Source organism: Physeter macrocephalus, chromosome 6, assembly GCF_002837175.3.
Source record: "Physeter macrocephalus isolate SW-GA chromosome 6, ASM283717v5, whole genome shotgun sequence".
NCBI lineage: Eukaryota > Metazoa > Chordata > Mammalia > Artiodactyla > Physeteridae > Physeter > Physeter macrocephalus.
This window is the reverse complement of record NC_041219.1, coordinates 54,157,695-54,174,213: the sequence shown is the minus strand read 5'-3', so window position 1 is coordinate 54,174,213 and position 16,519 is coordinate 54,157,695. Positions and strand designations below refer to the sequence as shown.

The 16,519-nt window shown below is 49.8% G+C and overlaps 1 protein-coding gene across 23 annotated transcripts in view; it reads left to right on the top strand.

Moving 5' to 3' along the window:
- Positions 1-16,519, top strand: part of ERC1 (ELKS/RAB6-interacting/CAST family member 1) — a 573,654-nt gene that overhangs the window by 548,965 nt on the left and 8,170 nt on the right. For 13 of the 23 annotated variants that reach the window (XR_008617647.1, XR_008617646.1, XR_008617642.1 and 10 more), the window contains 2 exons: positions 13,950-14,122; positions 14,197-16,512. Coding sequence is in view for 1 of the 23 variants with exons in the window: in XM_055085407.1 (XP_054941382.1) it covers positions 13,950-13,993 (44 nt within the window). In the remaining 22 variants the exon portion in view is untranslated. Of the gene's footprint in view, positions 1-13,949; positions 16,513-16,519 lie in introns of those variants that run through there. The other 10 variants (XR_008617631.1, XR_008617632.1, XR_008617630.1 and 7 more) reach the window with 3 other exon arrangements.

Here is a 16,519-nt window from a genome sequence, read left to right as displayed (position 1 = left end):
CTGACCCTGGCCACATGTATTTTGGGACCTCAGTGTGTGCGTGTGCGTGCATGGGGTGTGTGTGTGTGTGCGTGCGTTTGTACACGCCCATGCCCACCATGTACACAGGAATGAACACTCATTAATTTTGGAGGGGAGTTAGAGAGGCACTGGAGACGTGGAGTATGTACAAAAAATAAAAGTAGCTGTCAGCACTTCTGGCTGAGACGCTGCCGAACATGGATTGTCTGTCTTTATTGGAAACTCCTGCCCTCTGGTTGGGAGGACAAGCCTCACGTCTCTGGAAGAAGCCTGGGGGGCTGAGAAGGGCCCCCCTAGCCGTGGTTGCTAAGTATTATTGTGAGTCCTTCGTTTTGTAAGAATCTGCACTGTAGTTATACCCAAACAATAAGGAAAGGTGCTTTAATTCCTGATTTTACGTAAGAATGCCATGTGATTTGCCCCTAAGTAAGAAGGTTTCGCCCAGGTATGAGGGTCAGATGTTCGGTGCGTGGAAGAGCCTTCACACAGTTGATTTTCACGTAGATTGTCCACACTCTGCTTTCTCCCCTGCCGCCTGCCCTTTGCTCTTTGCTCTGTCCATTTGCAGCTCTGCCCGAGGCGGCAACAGAAGATAGAACCAAATCAGTTAGCTCGGGCTTCCTGAGTAGTTTTCATAAATAACGGAGTGGGAGAAGAGGTGGCTGAAATTAGGTTTTTTGTTTTTTGGGGGTTTTTTTTTCTTGCGGTACGCGGGCCTCTCACTGTTGTGGCCTCTCCCGTTGCGGAGCACAGGCTCCGGACGCGCAGGCTCAGCGGCCATGGCTCACGGGCCCAGCCGCTCCGCGGCACGTGGGATCTTCCCGGACCGGGGCACGAACCCGTGTCCCCTGCATCGGCAGGCGGACTATCAACCACTGCGCCACCAGGGAAGCCCTGAAATTAGGTTTTTAAATGATCTGCAAATTTAACTTGTCACTTACGTGTATTTCTACTGCTCCCCAGGATAACTGGAAATAGCCTTAAAGCTGCCACGGCCAAAGCAGGTAGGAAACTGCAGTACAGAGAGAGCTGGCCCAAGTGTGGGCCCTGTCAGCAAACCATCAGAAGGGGCTGCAGCAGCTGCTCCAAGATGTAAAAGAAAAGACACTATAGAAAGTTGTACTCTTTAGGGACTTCCCTGGTGGCACAGTGGGTAAGACTCTGCTCTCCCAAAGCACGGGGCCCAGGTTCGAGCCCCGGTCAGGGAACTAGATCCCACATGCCACAACTAAGAGCCCGCATGTTGCAACTAAGAAGCCCATGTGCTGCAACTAAAAGAAAGAATCCCGTGTGCTGCAACGAAAACCCGGTGCAGCCTAAATAAATAAATACTTTTAAAAAATATATAAAAAAGAAAGTTGCATCCTTTAAACCAATTTTATTTTAAAGCCAAAAAGGATGTGATAGTTTCAAGGGGCCTGGCCCTCTGGCATGCTTTCTACGACTGGGGGCTGCGCTCTGTCTGTTGGGTCAACCAGCCCTTTGGCTAGTCTCTGATTTGACGTTGTCGTCTCCCTTAGATTTACTGGTTTTCCAGAGCCCTTTTTAGTAGAAGGGAAGTTTCATAATGGAAGGACTTTTTAAAAATCTCTTTTGTTCCCAGCTCTGCCTCCCAGAATCTCAAATAGTGTCTTGCAGAGAGACGGTTCCATACATAATTGCCGGAGGAATGAGGATTCTCACTCGACAGATGAGGAAACAGTGTAGTTTGTTCTCTCAAAGTTCCAGGTGACAGAAATGGATCTGAGGGCTTCCGTGGTGGCACAGCGGTTAAGAATCTGCCTGCCAATGTAGGGGACACAGGTTCGAGCCCTGGTTGGGATCAGATCCTGCATGCCTTGTGGCCAAAAAAACCCCCCCAAAAACAAACCAAAAAACAATTATAAAGATACTTCTCTTTGGGCTTCCCTGGTGGCACAGTGGTTGAGAATCTGCCTGCTAACACAGGGGACACGGGTTCGAACCCTGGTCCGGGAAGATCCCACATGCCGCAGAGCTGCTGGGCCCGTGAGCCATGGCCTCTGGGCCTGTGCGTCCGGAGCCTGTGCTCCGCAACGGGAGAGGCCGCAGCAGTGAGAGGCCCGCGTACCACACACAAAAAAAAAATAAATAAGAAAGAAAAATTAAACAAAGAACAAAAAATAAAGATACTTCCCTTTGACGGTAATAACTCTACAGCACCGACTGCTTCCTTCACACTTTCCTCAGTTCTGCAAGGTCCAAGTCCTCACCAAAAAGAAATATCTGAGAGGGACGAAGATGGCCCGATGTTTCTGTAAATCTCCCCGGCGGCTCCCGGCAGCAAAGGCAGCAAACACTGGAAACTTTACAGATGCCCTGCGGGCAGCCTGCTTTTGTCCCTTCTGATCTGGGAGCGTGCACTGCCCTGCCTTCTAGTCTCAGGCTGGGGACGGGAGGAGCATCGAGTCGGAAGTGGGTCCACTCGCACGTGTGAGGTGCTGTGTTCCCTCCTCTTTCTATCTCCCGACTGTCTGTCGGGGCCTCTCCTCTCCCTGAGCCGGGGCCAGGTCCCCAGCGCCCGCTCTGCGCTGGGCTCCCCTTCCGCCTGGCCACACAGTGTCGCTGTTTCCCCAGCTCCAGCCCAGCGCCTGTGGCTCGCACCTTATCTCAAAAGCTGAGCGCAGGGTCTTTGTGGGTTGATGCCAGAAACAGACTCTGGACAGCAGCACGGCTGAGTTTTAGATGTTTCATTTGGACGAATTTGGGAAGAATCAGGTCGGTGTAATTTTACTAATTTTTTTTTTTGGCCACGCCGCATGGCCTGTGTGATCTTAGTTCCCCAACCAGGGATCGAACCCCGGGCCCTCGGCAGTGAGAACTCAGAGTCCTGACCACTGGACCGCCAGGGAATTCCCACAGTTTACTAATTTTTTAAAGATTGAGTGCGCAAGGAAGATGAGGGGAGTGCCTAGTCCGGCTGGGATGGGCCACCGAGACATCCATGACAGCAGTGGAGCTGGGGCTGGGAAGTGGCATGTGTCAGCCGCGGCTGATGCCCTGCCCCTAAGCAGTTTCCAGGCAGCCGAATACCCTGCTTCCTTGAAGGTCATCATTGCAGAGGTGGGGAGTAACTACAGCTACCATTCAGAGGGCTGGCTGACTGTACCAGCTGCTTTGCATATATTACGTATAATTCTCTCAGTACCTCTGCAAGGTCTGTGTTATTATCCGCATGTTACGGATGGGAAGACCGTGACTCAGAGAGGTCAAGTAACATCCTCTGACTCACACAGCTGCTTACTGATGCCAGACAACTCCAGAGGCCCTCCAGTTCCTCAGTGGATTTCTGGGTGATCACAGGATGTAGTCACACCTGAAGTAAGAGGTGCCCGTTTCCTTCTGAGCCTCAGGTGTGTACAATAATCTTCCCCATCTTGCCGCCATGAATTTTTAAATATATATGCATATTTTATTTATTTATTTTTATTTTGGCCACGCTGGGTCTTAGCTGTGGCACGAGGGCTCGTAGTTTCAGCGTGCGGACTCTTGGTTGCAGCATGCACGCAGGATCTAGTTCCCCGACCAGAGATCGAACCTGGACCCCCTGCATTGGGAGCACAGAGTCTTACCCACTGGACCACCAGGGAGGTCCCGCTACCATGAATTTTGAATGAGAAGGGTGAGTAGGGAAATTTCTTCTGATAGAGGCACATGGCCGAGGGAACTTGGCCATCCCGAATCTAAGGGAAGAGGACAAAGTGTGCAGAGCTGAGGACACAGAGAATCTGCACAAAGGGAAGAGAGGGTGTTGAAAGACATGTCGGAGCAAAGACGGATGGTGGGTGCTGAGCTTGGCGCTTGCTGTGTGCCCAGGACAGCGGAACTGACTAGGTCGCTCGCCTTACCTGTGAATTACAGGGCTGCCTCACCGTGGGTTCGTTTTACACAAGACAGTTGTTGTTGTTTCGTTTTCGGGTTTTTTGGTTTTGAGTCTCTGAAATTTTTAATTTGTGCTGGTGATGTAACTAACACAGCAGAAGGACTTCAGCCGTCAGACGAGGCGAGACAGCGGCCCTTGGAGGAGGCCCCCCGCAGGAGCGGTAAGATGGCCTCTTGGTGGGAGAGGCCTGAGCCGCAGGGATGACCATGGGAAGGTTGTAGATCTGAGCGCAGAGGACAAGAGTGGAATCGGCTGGAGGGGGACGGGCTGGGGGGGACGGGGTCACACGTCCCCTGGGTCCTCGGGTCAAACATGGGCTTGGACTTCAGCCCCAGGGCCAGAGCGCATCTACCCAGGGAGGTGGGGACATGCGGCCCTCGGGAGGGACCCGAGGCCCCCAGCAGAGATGGCGGACAGGCGGTCTCCACCGGCACTTCCCATTTACACAAACCCCATTGCCTTTCCCGGGTCTGATGAGTCTAAGGTTTGGAGTAATGGTGCTCTTCAGAATTCAGAAGGGCCCTGAGAATGTGTGACGTCAGCAGACCGGGCCGTGAGCTGAGCTCTGGAAATCCCTCTTCTAAGCTGCTCCTCCAGCCTCCACGCCAGGACCCGCCTCTCCATCACAGCTAAGTACCTTCTACCACAGAGAAGGAGACACCCTAAAATGCTTCCGAATTACGTGCATATTTTCAGCCCCGGAGAGCCCTCCCCCTCTGCTCAGTCCACTCCTGGGCTCAGATGTGCTGGCGGCCGAGTAGGACCAGGACGCCTTGGGAATCGCCCGCTGCGCTGGAGCGAGGGGCTGCGGCATGGGGGTGGGGTGGAGGGTGTCCAAGTGCGAGCGCTTCCCAGGCTGTGTCCAGCACGGGGGTTAGAGCAGGAAGGGCAGCTCCTGCTGCAGGCTCAGAGCCTTGCCTGCACTTCTGGGCCCCCATCCTCTGTCTGTTTGGAGAGAAGGGAGCCCAGGAGCAAGCGAGATGCTGTCCATGGATCCCAGGAGAGGAAGCTCGAACTGCACGTTGAGTGGAGCTTGGATAATTGCAGGGCCCGAGCTTGCCCTCCATCTGGCTGTTAAAATCTGGGGAGATTTAAGAATTCATGGACCTTCCCTGGCGGTCCAGTGGTTAAGACTCCGCGCTCCCAGTGCAGGGGGCCCGGGTTCGATCCCTGCTCGGGGAACTAGGATCCCGCATGCGTGCCACAACTAAAGAGCCCACCTGCCACAGCACAACCAAATAAATAAATAAATATTTTTTTTAAAAAAAAGAATTCATGGGACTCCCTGGCTGTCCAGTGGTGAGGACTCCACGCTTCCACTGCTAGGGGGACGCGGGTTCGATCCCTGCTCGGGGAACTAGGGTCCTGCATGCCGCGAGGTGTGGCCGAAAAAATAATAAAATAAAATAAAATATAAGAATTCAGACTTCCAGGACCCAGACCTGGAGATGCTGATTGAGTGAATCTGGGGTCGGGTCGGGGAACCTGTGTTTTCAAAAGATGCCTTGGGCGATTCTGCTCTGCGGCTCGTTTGAGACTTGCTGACAGGTGATTAGGTCTGACCAAGCAAGACTTGCACACAAGTGAGACGGCTGTTTGCAGAGGAGCTGAGTTTAGAGGTAGCATGCGCAGGGCATCAGGCTGCTAGAGGTCAGTGTCTACGTCCTCGAGATTGACCCTGGAGTAGGGGACGGTGGGCCGTCCTGAATTAGCATCTCCCCAAAAGTCTAACATCAGTAGAGTCTGTCCCCAAACTCTCCTCCATAGTAAGATGTGTGGACGTAACTTCCTGGACGTGTTTCTAATCTCTGCTGTGGTCCATGGACCACATTGTCTGACCAGATGAGGAGAGCGTCTTTTGGAGGCAGACCTGAGCCCTGAGCTTGGCTGTGTCTTGGTCCGTCTTCTCCGGCTTTGGAGAGACGCACAGGACGCAGCATGCACCGGAGCGGCCCTGTGCTCAGACCGTCCCAGGCCCCGTGGACAACAGCCCAAGAGGAGCCTTTGCGGCTGCCGGTTCCCACGCAGGGCTGCCCAGGGCAGAGCCGGCCACCGCGCACCCTCCGCCAGCCACTGTCCTGGGACCCGCGGGCAGAAGCCGACGGGGGCTTTGTGTTCTCTCTAAGGAGAGTCCCGAGGGTCACCTCTGCTTCTGCCTCCAGAGCCCTGAATGTGGACTTGGGCACGAATTGAGAGCTCACCCAGATAGGAACTTTGTTAAGCTATCAAGTCAGATGACTTTGTGACGGGCATAAACACTTGCTACTGATTCCAGAGTCAGAGGCCAGAATTCCGGTCTGGCTCTGCTGTCGGCTCGTGCAAGAGCCCCGGACGCAGCACCAGGCTGCCAGGCTTTGGCTGATCCAGTGCCACCTGCCCCTCAGGAGCTCGGTAAGGCTCGGCTGTAACAGGAGATGGACAAGCGCTTTGGACCATGTACCCGATCACACTCTTGCGTTAGCTGTCATTTCAGGTCTGCTGTGGACGGACCCAATAATCCCAGGCTTGTTTTCTGAGCCCCTTACTGTATGTTCCCAACAAAGTAGAAAAAAAAAAAAAAACAACGCTCTCTCGGCCAAACAGATTTTTTGGTAACAAAAAGAACCAAGGTGGAAATAAAGGGTATCTTTCTCATCAGAGAGAGGCTATTCGTCACCAGGACAGGTAAGCGAGAGTTACAGATTTCATTCCCTAGAGAAGTTTAAGAAAATAAGGGATATTTAAATGTTTGGGGTAATTTGGAAGAGTCTGGAGACACGGAGAAAACCAGATATTCCCTGGAGACTCGTTTCAGCTACAGGACTGTGGGTCCTGTCTCCCTTTGGGAATTAACATCAGCAAGGGCTTGGAATTGGTGCAGAGAGCTCGGCTCCCCAGCTAAGTGATCTCAGGCAGTTTCCTTAGCAGTAAAACGGGGATAATAATATCTTTCCCTCAAATAAGATAAAGGATGTGAAAGCCTTTTGTAAAACGTAAAGTCATTTTAGAGATTGAGATATTGGTACATCGAACTTGTATCAAGGCAAGAAAGATCAAAGGAAACATGATTTTTTAAAAAGCACGTGATTATGACACATAAGATCTTCAGAATCATCCCTTGATCAAAGCCAACCACAAATGCAAGGAATCTAACCTGGATTTGTTTGGCCTCTCGTGTACCTAGAAATCCACCGTTCTTCCCTAGGTCAACCTTGGTCTTTCCTGAGAAGATGTGCTCCTCCAAAGGAAGCCATTTTTCAAGTCCGTTTACCATTGTTTCCAGACCTCAGGGAACTTCAAAAGGACAGAGAAACCTTGACCAGAAACAGAAGGGAAGCAGGCCCACACCTGGGCCTCCAGAAGCTGTGGACAAGGAGCCAGGGCTTTACTCCGCCCTCCGCAGGGTCCAGCTCTTTCTCCTCGCCGGCCTGCACCCCAGGCCATGGCAGCCACATCGAGGGCCAAGAAATGGGGAGGCCCCTGCTCCTCACTCCCAGAGGGTACAAGTTGGAAGGCATTTTCTGAGCAGCACATCTCTACTCCGGGCAGAGGATTCAGCTACCATCGGCCCGGCCTTGATTTCAGGGAGCAAGCAGTTCTTTGGGCCTGTCCTGAATAGTAAAGCTTCCACGTACCCTTGTTTATCTGGGGAAATGCCTCCCAATTCTGAACAATTGACTTACGGGCTCTCCTTCTGAGAACAATGCCCATTCATAAGACGGGGACATTCTGTTCTGGTGACTCCCGGCTGGGTAGTCACAGCTCTCTCTCGGGAGAGGGAGGTGGGCGGGGTGTCACCCCCGCAAAGCCGGCTGTGTCCCAGTGTGTGCCCCGAACGTGAGCACACAGGGCTGACCTGGTGGGAACTGCCCAGGGGGACACACCCTGTGCGCGTGGCAGTGGCATGTCCTGCTCGCGCACCACCTGCCCTTCTCCCTGAGCTGAAGAGCGTCGGGTAACTGTGTCCTCTGCTAAGGTCACAGACCACACCTTCAGAAATCATCCAGGCCAGAAACGTTAAGAAAAGACTTCGCTCCGGACTTCCCTGGCGGCACGGTGGTTAAGAATCCTCCTGCCAATGCAGGAGACACGGGTTCGAGCCCTGGTCCGGGAAGATCCCACGTGCCGCGGAGCAACTAAGCCCGTGCGCCACAACTACTGAGCCTGAGCTCTACAGCCCATGCGCCATAACTACTGAGCCTGCGCTCTAGAGCCCGCGAGCCACAACTGCTGAGCCCATGTGCCACAACTACTGACGCCCGTGCACCTAGAGCCTGTGCTCTGCAACGAGAGAAGCCACCGCAGTGAGGAGTAGCCCCCGCTCGCCTCAACTAGAGAAAGCCGGTGCGCGGCCGCGAAGACCCAACATAGCCTAAATAAATAAATAAATAAATTTATAAAAAAACAAAAAGCAGGGGGAGGGAAATTGTTTGGAAATCAGAACACTGAGGTTTTCATTTTGGGGTTTTTTTTTTTGCTTTGCATGTAGAGAAATGCTTTATTTTTTTCTTTTAGTTTTTTTTTTTGAAATGTAATTGACACACACAGCGCTAAGTTTTAGGGGAACAGCATGATGACCTGACTTACACATATTGTGATGAGTTTAGTTAAATCCATCACCTAGGGACTTCCCTGGCAATACAGTGGTTAGGACTCCACGCTCTCACTGCTGGGGCCTGGGTTCAGTCCCTGGTCATGGAACAAAGATCCAGCAAGCCAGAAAGAAAAATCCGTCACCTCATAGAGACTTTCTTTATTTTTTTTAAAGAAATTTTTTAATTTTAATTTTTATTTATTTTTGGCTGCGTTGGGTCTTCATTGCTGCACGCGGGCTCTCTCTAGTTGCGGCGAGCGGGGGCTACTCTTCGTTGTCGTGCGCGGGCTTCTCATTGCGGCAGCTTCTCGTTGTGGAGCACGGGCTCTAGGCACACGGGCTTCAGTAGTTGCGGCACGCGGGCTCAGTGGTTGTGGCTCGCGGGCTCTAGAGCGCAGGCTCAGTAGTCGTGGCGCACGGGCTTAGTTGCTCCACGGCATGTGGGAGCTTCCCGGCCCAGGGCTCGAACCCGTGTCCCCTGCACTGGCAGGCGGATTCCTTTGCTCCGCGGCATGTGGGAGCTTCCCGGCCCAGGGCTCGAACCCGTGTCCCCTGCACTGGCAGGCGGATTCCTATCCACTGCGCCACCGGGGAAGGGAAGCCCTCTGACAGTCATCTTGAAGTTGGTCATTGGTGGTCTGAGCAGCAGCCTCTTGACTGTTTTAGGTACAATTAATCTTCAGTTCCAGGGTCGGTTTGTTTCCATTTCTTTGAGGCCAGTGCTTGGAATTGTGGCAGCTTATGTCATGGCTACAGTCTAGTCATCATGTAGATCACTTCTTCCACCTGGCGGGGGTATCAGTATCTATAAGACAGCTCGCAGGATATGGCTCAGATTATGATCTATAGCCCTTGAGGAGGAACTAAAGGTCCTTGACTATGCTTAATGACTAAACTATCATTATTTGGTCTCCTTTGACTGTTTTCCTTTGTTTCTGCATTTTCTCACGTCTCCAATTGAACTTATTCTTTGGCTAAAGTTTTTCCACAGACAGAAGGCAGGCTCAGGACATGGGGGACAAGGACCACAGGGTCCTGCTCCCTTTCAATACTATGTGCTGTTCACAGACATATATATGTATGCATGTGAAAATATCCAAAATTACTGAAAGGAATCACAAATTAGTGACAGTGCTCAGCTCTGGAGAGAGAAGGAAGGGAATAGGATTGTCTGTGAACCTCATAGAATGTTTCAACTTTATCTGTAACATTTTACTTCTTTTATGTAAGCGAAAAAAAGAAACAGCAAAGATTAGTTTTTATCAGCTCCGGGTGGTGGGAACTTCTCATATTACACTCTGACTTCTCTGTATTTTTTTCAAAAAGCACCATCCAGATCAGCGAGCCTGAGATGAAATCTTTTGTGTAAAAAAGCACCCATGTGCTTTAGCTCCCCGTGATCCATCTCTGGGCAGCTGGGGAGGGGACAAGGAAGTGGGGTCAGTGTGGGAGATGAATTTTCACTGCGCGTTCTTACTGTGTATATACTCAACCATTTGAACATACTGCTTAAAAGTAATAATTATAGGGCTTCCCTGGTGGCGCAGTGGTTGTGAGTCCGCCTGCCGATGCAGGGGACACGGGTTCGTGCCCCGGTCCGGGAAGATCCCACGTGCCGTGGAGCGGCTGGGCCCGTGAGCCATGGCCGCTGAGCCTGCGCGTCCGGAGCCTGTGCTCCGCAACGGGAGAGGCCACAACAGTGAGAGGCCCGCGTACCACACACACACAAAAATAATAATAATAATAATTATTATAATTATTATTATTATAAAGAGCAAGCAGGGCTTCCCTGGTGGTGCAGTGGTTAAGAATCTGCCTGCCAATGCAAGGGACACAGGTTCAAGCCCTGATACGGGAAGATCCCACATGCGCAGAGCAGCTAAGCCCGTGCGCCACAACTACTGAGCCTGCGCTCTAGAGCCCGTGAGCCACAACTACTGAACCCGCGTGCCACGACTACTGAGCCCACGTGCCGCAACTACTGAGCTTGTGCTCTAGAGCCTGCGAGCTACGACTACTGAGCCCATGTGCCACAACTACCGAAGCCCACGCACCTAGAGCCTGTGAGCCACAACTACTGAGCCCGCGTGCCACAGCTACTGAGCCCGCGCTCCTAGAGCCCCTGCTCTGCAACAAGAGAAGCCACTGCAATGAGAAGCCCGCGCACCACAACGAAGAGTAGCCCCCGCTCGCCACAACTAGAGAGAGCCCGCGCGCAGCAATGAAGACCCAATGCAGCCAAAGATAAATAAATAAATAAATTTATGTAAAAAATAATAATAATTAAAAAAATAAAGAACAAGCAAACAAAAAGCATGTTTTAAGAGCCTGTTTTACTTGCAGAGGAAGGTGAGCACAGGCCTGCCCTCTAGATCAAGAGGCCTCATGTTCCTGGAGAGAGAAAGGACCTCTGTGGGTTCTCAGAGACTTTGCCCAAGCAGGCAGGGACTGCTCGCCCTCCAACCTCACCCTTGCAGCGCGGGCCGTACTGAGAGTGGTGAGCAGCTGGGTTTTTTGTTTTTTTTAATTAAAAAAAATTTTTTTCTTTTATATTTTGGCCGCACCGTGTGGCATGTGGGATCCTAGTTCCCTGACCAGGGGTCAAGCCCATGACCCCTTCAGTGGAAGCGCAGTGTCCTAACCACTGGACCGCCAGGGAATTCCCGTGAGCAGCTATTAACATGCCAGTTATGTAGTGGATGGGCAGGAAAAAACACTGAAAAATGTCCACTATGGCAAAGGTAAATATATTTTAGTGTGGTCAGAGAGAAGCCCCTTGGCCAGGCAAACGTTCAGATGGTTGTCCTGTTCTCAGCCTCAGAGTCCTCAGCAAGAAAACAAAAACAAACCGTCCAATCGATGGAAAACAAACTGTAAAATCTAACAACAAACATGGAGGAAGCTTGAAGCTATTGTGCTGAGGGGAAGAAGTCAGTCACAGCAGGACAGATGCCGTGTGAGTCCACTTCTACAAGGTCCCCCAAAGAGAGTCACAGAGACAGGAAGCAGGGTGGTGGGTGCCCGGCGCTTGGGGAGAGGGAGGGGAAGTTGGTGTTTAACGCGGACAGAGTTTCAGTTGGAGAAGATGAAAAAATTCTGGAGGCGGATGATGGTGACGGTTGCACAACAGTGTGAATGTTCTTAATGCCACTGAGTCGTGCACTTAAAAAATAGTTAAAATGGTAAATGTTATCTTATTTGAGCACAATTTTTTAAAAAGCTGCCCATCCAGCTGATGGACTCTCAAAGGTGCAGGGCGTAACCAGTCTTGCACTGCCTCACGATCTTTAACCAAAGCAGCTTATATTTTTTTCCTACAAATTTCCTGACAACAGTGTGAAATACAACTTGGACATTCATATACAAATATATATATATACACACACACACAAATGTATGTTACTGTGACACGTGAGTAACATAACATATACATGTAAAATAAACAAAACAACAAAACCAAACTGAAAACAGCCAACGACACTCAAGCGCCAAAGGCAGTGAGTCTTCCTCAGACTCCGTCCCACGGGGCGGAAACATCCACCTGTTTTCTGGGTCCAGAGAGCAGAGCTGCAGCTGAGAGCCCTTCCCCCCACACCCATCCACACAAAGCTGCCCTCCCTCCGCAGCAGGTGGCTGGCGTCCCACTGTTCTGTGACCTTTCCACCGGTGCCCAGCTGGCTTTATTACCAAAGACGGTGTCATAGTCTATGTGCGCAAGCCTATCTGCAGCTTCGGGCTTTAGGGCGAGTCCTGATCTTTGGACGGGGAGTAGAACTGGAGCAGAGGGAGTCTGGTTTCTGGAAGAGATACCATGGTCGGCCGCCTGACGCCTGACGCCTGACGCCAGCCCAGCCCTGGTTTTGTAACTTGCTGCAGCGATGGCCCAACCCTGATGGCCTCAGGGTTCATCAGAACATTTTGCTCTGTTTTCGCTTTTGAAATAACCGTCTGAGTGGGAGCCCAGGTGGCTGTGGCTTGTCACCCCACACCGCCTTCACCAATGAGAGGGCCCCTGGGGGTGCCCGCTGAGGCCTGTCCTCTGGACCCTGAGCCTCCCACTGGGTACCAGGGGATCAGCACAGGCCTGATGACATGGAAACGTCACTGCCATCAGACTCAGAGCAGGGAGACGTGGAAACGCCTGATACTGCGTGGGAAACAGGTAAACTAGTTCTAATCTGGCTGGTCCTCCTCCTCCAAGACCTCTTCCTTCAGCTGCAGTTTATTTGGCTGCCATGTAGAAGCTGGGGAAGACAGACAGTGCTAACAATTTCAATCCTTGACACGTTTCGGGGTTTTGTATCAAATGATCTCTAATACTTTGTCAGAAACACCCCAAGCTTTTGTTGGGATACTGCCCTTCCCCAGACCAAAGAACCCCCCACACAGCTTGTTTTTTCCGGTGTCAGAAAAAGCGGGGCTCATTCTACAGTCTCACATTATCTCCAGAACTCAGGCCGGAAGGGACATTTGGCCTCTTCCACATCTCCCACACTCCAGTCTGACCCTCCTTCTGGAAGAACATGGACAGGCAGGTGCTAACATCACACCCCTCTCTGAGGGCGGAGGATCTGAGGGCAGAGGAGAACCAGCTCCTGGGAGCAAGAGTTAAACAAGAGAGAAGGGGCGCCGGCCCCTTGATGGGACCTTGCTTGGAGGCAGAGGGGTCTTCACCTTGGAGGTGCCGCGTCGTCACCTTCTCGTCACTGGCTTTCGGCTCTGACCGTCTGCCCTCGTGTCACTGCGGGCAGCGGTCTGCACGGCCCCGCGGGCTGGCACCCTCTCCCCCATTCACGCTCCTGTTTTCACCCTCGCTCCTCACATCAGCAGTTCACGTCTTACGAAACTAGTCAATGGAGGAAATTCCCTGGCGGTCCAGTGTTCAGACTCTGTGCTTCCATTGCAGGGGGCACGGGTTCAATCCTCCGTCAGGGAACCAAGATCCTGCAAGCGCGGCCGAAACATAACAAAAAATTAGTCAATGGAGGAAATCCCAAAGATTTATCCATTGATTCACATATATATTCTGAGCATAAAATTTAAAAATCACTAAAGGTTTGGACTTCCATTAATTGAAGAGATGACATAATTTATTTTTTATTTGTTAAATTTAATTTTTATTTTATATTCGAGTATAGTTGATTGACAATGTTGTGTGCGTTTCAGGTGTACAGCCAAGTGATGCAGTTATACATATACCTATATCCATTCTTTTTCAGATTCCTTTCCCATATAGGTTATTACCGGATACTGAGTAGAGTTCCCTGTGCTCTACAGTTGCTGTTTATCTATGTTATTTATAGTAGTGTGTGTATGTTAATCCCAAACTCCTAATTTATCCCTCCCCTGCTACGTTTCCCTGAAGCGATGACAACATTTACATCTCACTTGAAAAGACTACTCATTTAGTTTTCTCACTTTGACAGCGTTGTATTTTTTTCTTTCCATATGAAGCTGGCGTGTTACCTGATGTACGCCACTGGGGTACAGTGTTCTGAGTCATGAGTCCACGATGGCCGCTACACGTGGTGCCTGGTGAAAGGTCCACTCGGTATCTGGCTGCGCCCTCACCCACAAAGCTGCATCTCTCAAACAGAAGCCACTCCTACTATGACACTGTTACTATGGTAAATATCAGAAAAATGCATGCAAGAGAAACATTTCTCCTTAATTCATGACATTATCTTTGATGTTACTTCAGACAGAATGCTCCTTTCTGACTTACCCTGAATTCCAAGCTGGAGTTAAATTCGTGAGGACAGAAAAGCTGAATACGTGCGTCAATTTGTCAGAATCTAGAGGTGGGAGAATGCAGAGCAAACACGGTGGGTACCCTTCCGCGGAGCCGGTGTGCAGCCCCAATAAAACCCACGTCTTAGCGGGATTATTTACACAATACAGATGATATCAGGCCAAGATTTTAGATTGTGCTTCAGACTCCATAATTCTTCTTAAAATATATAGAGGTGTAAAATCTTCAGAAATTTATAAGCTATTTTAATAATTTAAGCACAGATAATAACATATAAAACACAAACAACATCACCACCACCGCTAGTCTCACAACCCTAGGTTTATCATGGTTACGCTCTTGCTACATATGCCCATCATCTTTTTTTCCTCCAAGGAAATAAAACATTGTGAATGTCGCTAAAAATCCCTTTAGCCAGGGCTCTCAGTCCTCTTCCCTTTCTCTCGCCATTCTACAAGCTGGCATGTTTTTCTTTTTAATTCAAATCAATGCCGTTTTGCACTTCATGTTGTTTTGCAACTCGGTGTGAGTCCCCTGTGCTTTTGAGATCTGTGCACACGCTGTTCTGCATGGATGCAGTTTATCCTTTTTAATGATACGTAGTATTGCAACGTATGCACACACGCATTTATGTATCCATTCCTCCACCGGTGCATTGTTTGGTTGTTTCCAGTCCTGTTTTTTGTTTTGTTTTTTTTTTATTTTTACCGGAGTATAGTTGCTTTGCGATGTTGTGTTAGTTTCTGCTGTACAATGAAGTGAATCAGCTATATGTATACCTATATCCCCTCCCTCTTCAGCCTCTGTCCCTCCTCCCCCATCCCACCCATCTAGGTCAACACAGAGCACTGAGCTGAACTCCCTGTGCTGTACAGCAGGTTCCCACTAGCTATCTATTTTACACATGGTGGTGTATTTATGTCAATCCTAATCTCCCAATTCGTCCCACCCTCCCCTTCCCCCCGCCCTGTGTCCACATGTCCGTTTTCTACGTCTATATCTCTATCCCTGCCCTACAAATAGGTTCATCTGTACCATTTTTCTAGATTCCACATATATGCATTAATGTACGATATTTCTTTTTCTCTTTCTGGCTAACTTCACTCTGTATGACAGACTCTAGGTCCATCCACATCTCTACAAACGACCCAATTTTGTTCCTTTTTATGACTGAGTAATATTCCATTGTATACATGTACCACCTCTTCTTTATCCATTCATCTATCGTTGGACATTTACGTTGTTTCTATGTCCTGTCCCGGCTATTGTAAATAGTGCTGCAGTGAACATTGTGGTACACATGTCCTTTCAAAGTATGGTTTTCTCAGGGTATAAGCCCAATAGTGGAATTGCTGGGTCATATGGTAGTTCTATTTGTAGTTTTTTAAGGAACCTCCATACTGTTCTCCATAGCGGCTGCATCAATTTACATTCCCACCAACAGTGCAAAAGTGTTCCCTTTTCTCCACACCGTCTCCAGCATTTATTGTTTGTAGATTTTTTGATGATGGCCATTCTGACTGGTGTGAGGTGATACCTCATTGTAGTTTTGTTTGTTTGTTTTTTAACTTATTTTATTTTTATTTATTTTTGACTGCATTGGGTCTTTGTTGCTGTGCGTGGGCTTTCTCTAGCTGTGGAGAGCGGGGGCTACTCTTCGTTGCGGTGCGTGGGCTACTCTTTGCAGTGGCTTTTGCTGCGGAGCACGGGCTTTAGAGAGCAGGTTCAATAGTTGTGGCGCACGGGCTTAGTTGCTCCGTGGTATGTGGGATCTTCCCAGACCAGGGCTCGAACCCGTGTGCTCTGCATTGGCAGGAGGATTCTTAACCACTGTGCCACCAGGGAAGTCCCTCATTGTAGTTTTGATTTTCATTTCTCTAATAATTAGTGATGTTGAGCATCTTTTCATGTGCCTCTTGGCCATCTGTATGTCTTCTTTGGTGAAATGTCTATTTAGGTCTTCTGTCCATTCTTTAATTGGGTTGTTTGTTTTTTTGATATTGAGCTCCATGAACTGCTTGTATATTTTGGAGATTAATCCTTTGTCCATTGCTTCATTTGCAAATATTTTCTCCCATTGGGAAGGTTGTCTTTTCATCTTGTTTATGGTTTCCTTAGCTGTGCAAAAGCTTTTAAGTTTCATTAGGTCCCATTTGTTTATTTTTGTTTCTATTTCCATTACTCTAGGAGGTGGATCAAAAAAGATCTTGCTGTGGTTTATGTCAAAGAGTGTTTTTCCTATGCTTTCCTCTAAGAGTTTTATAGTGTCTGG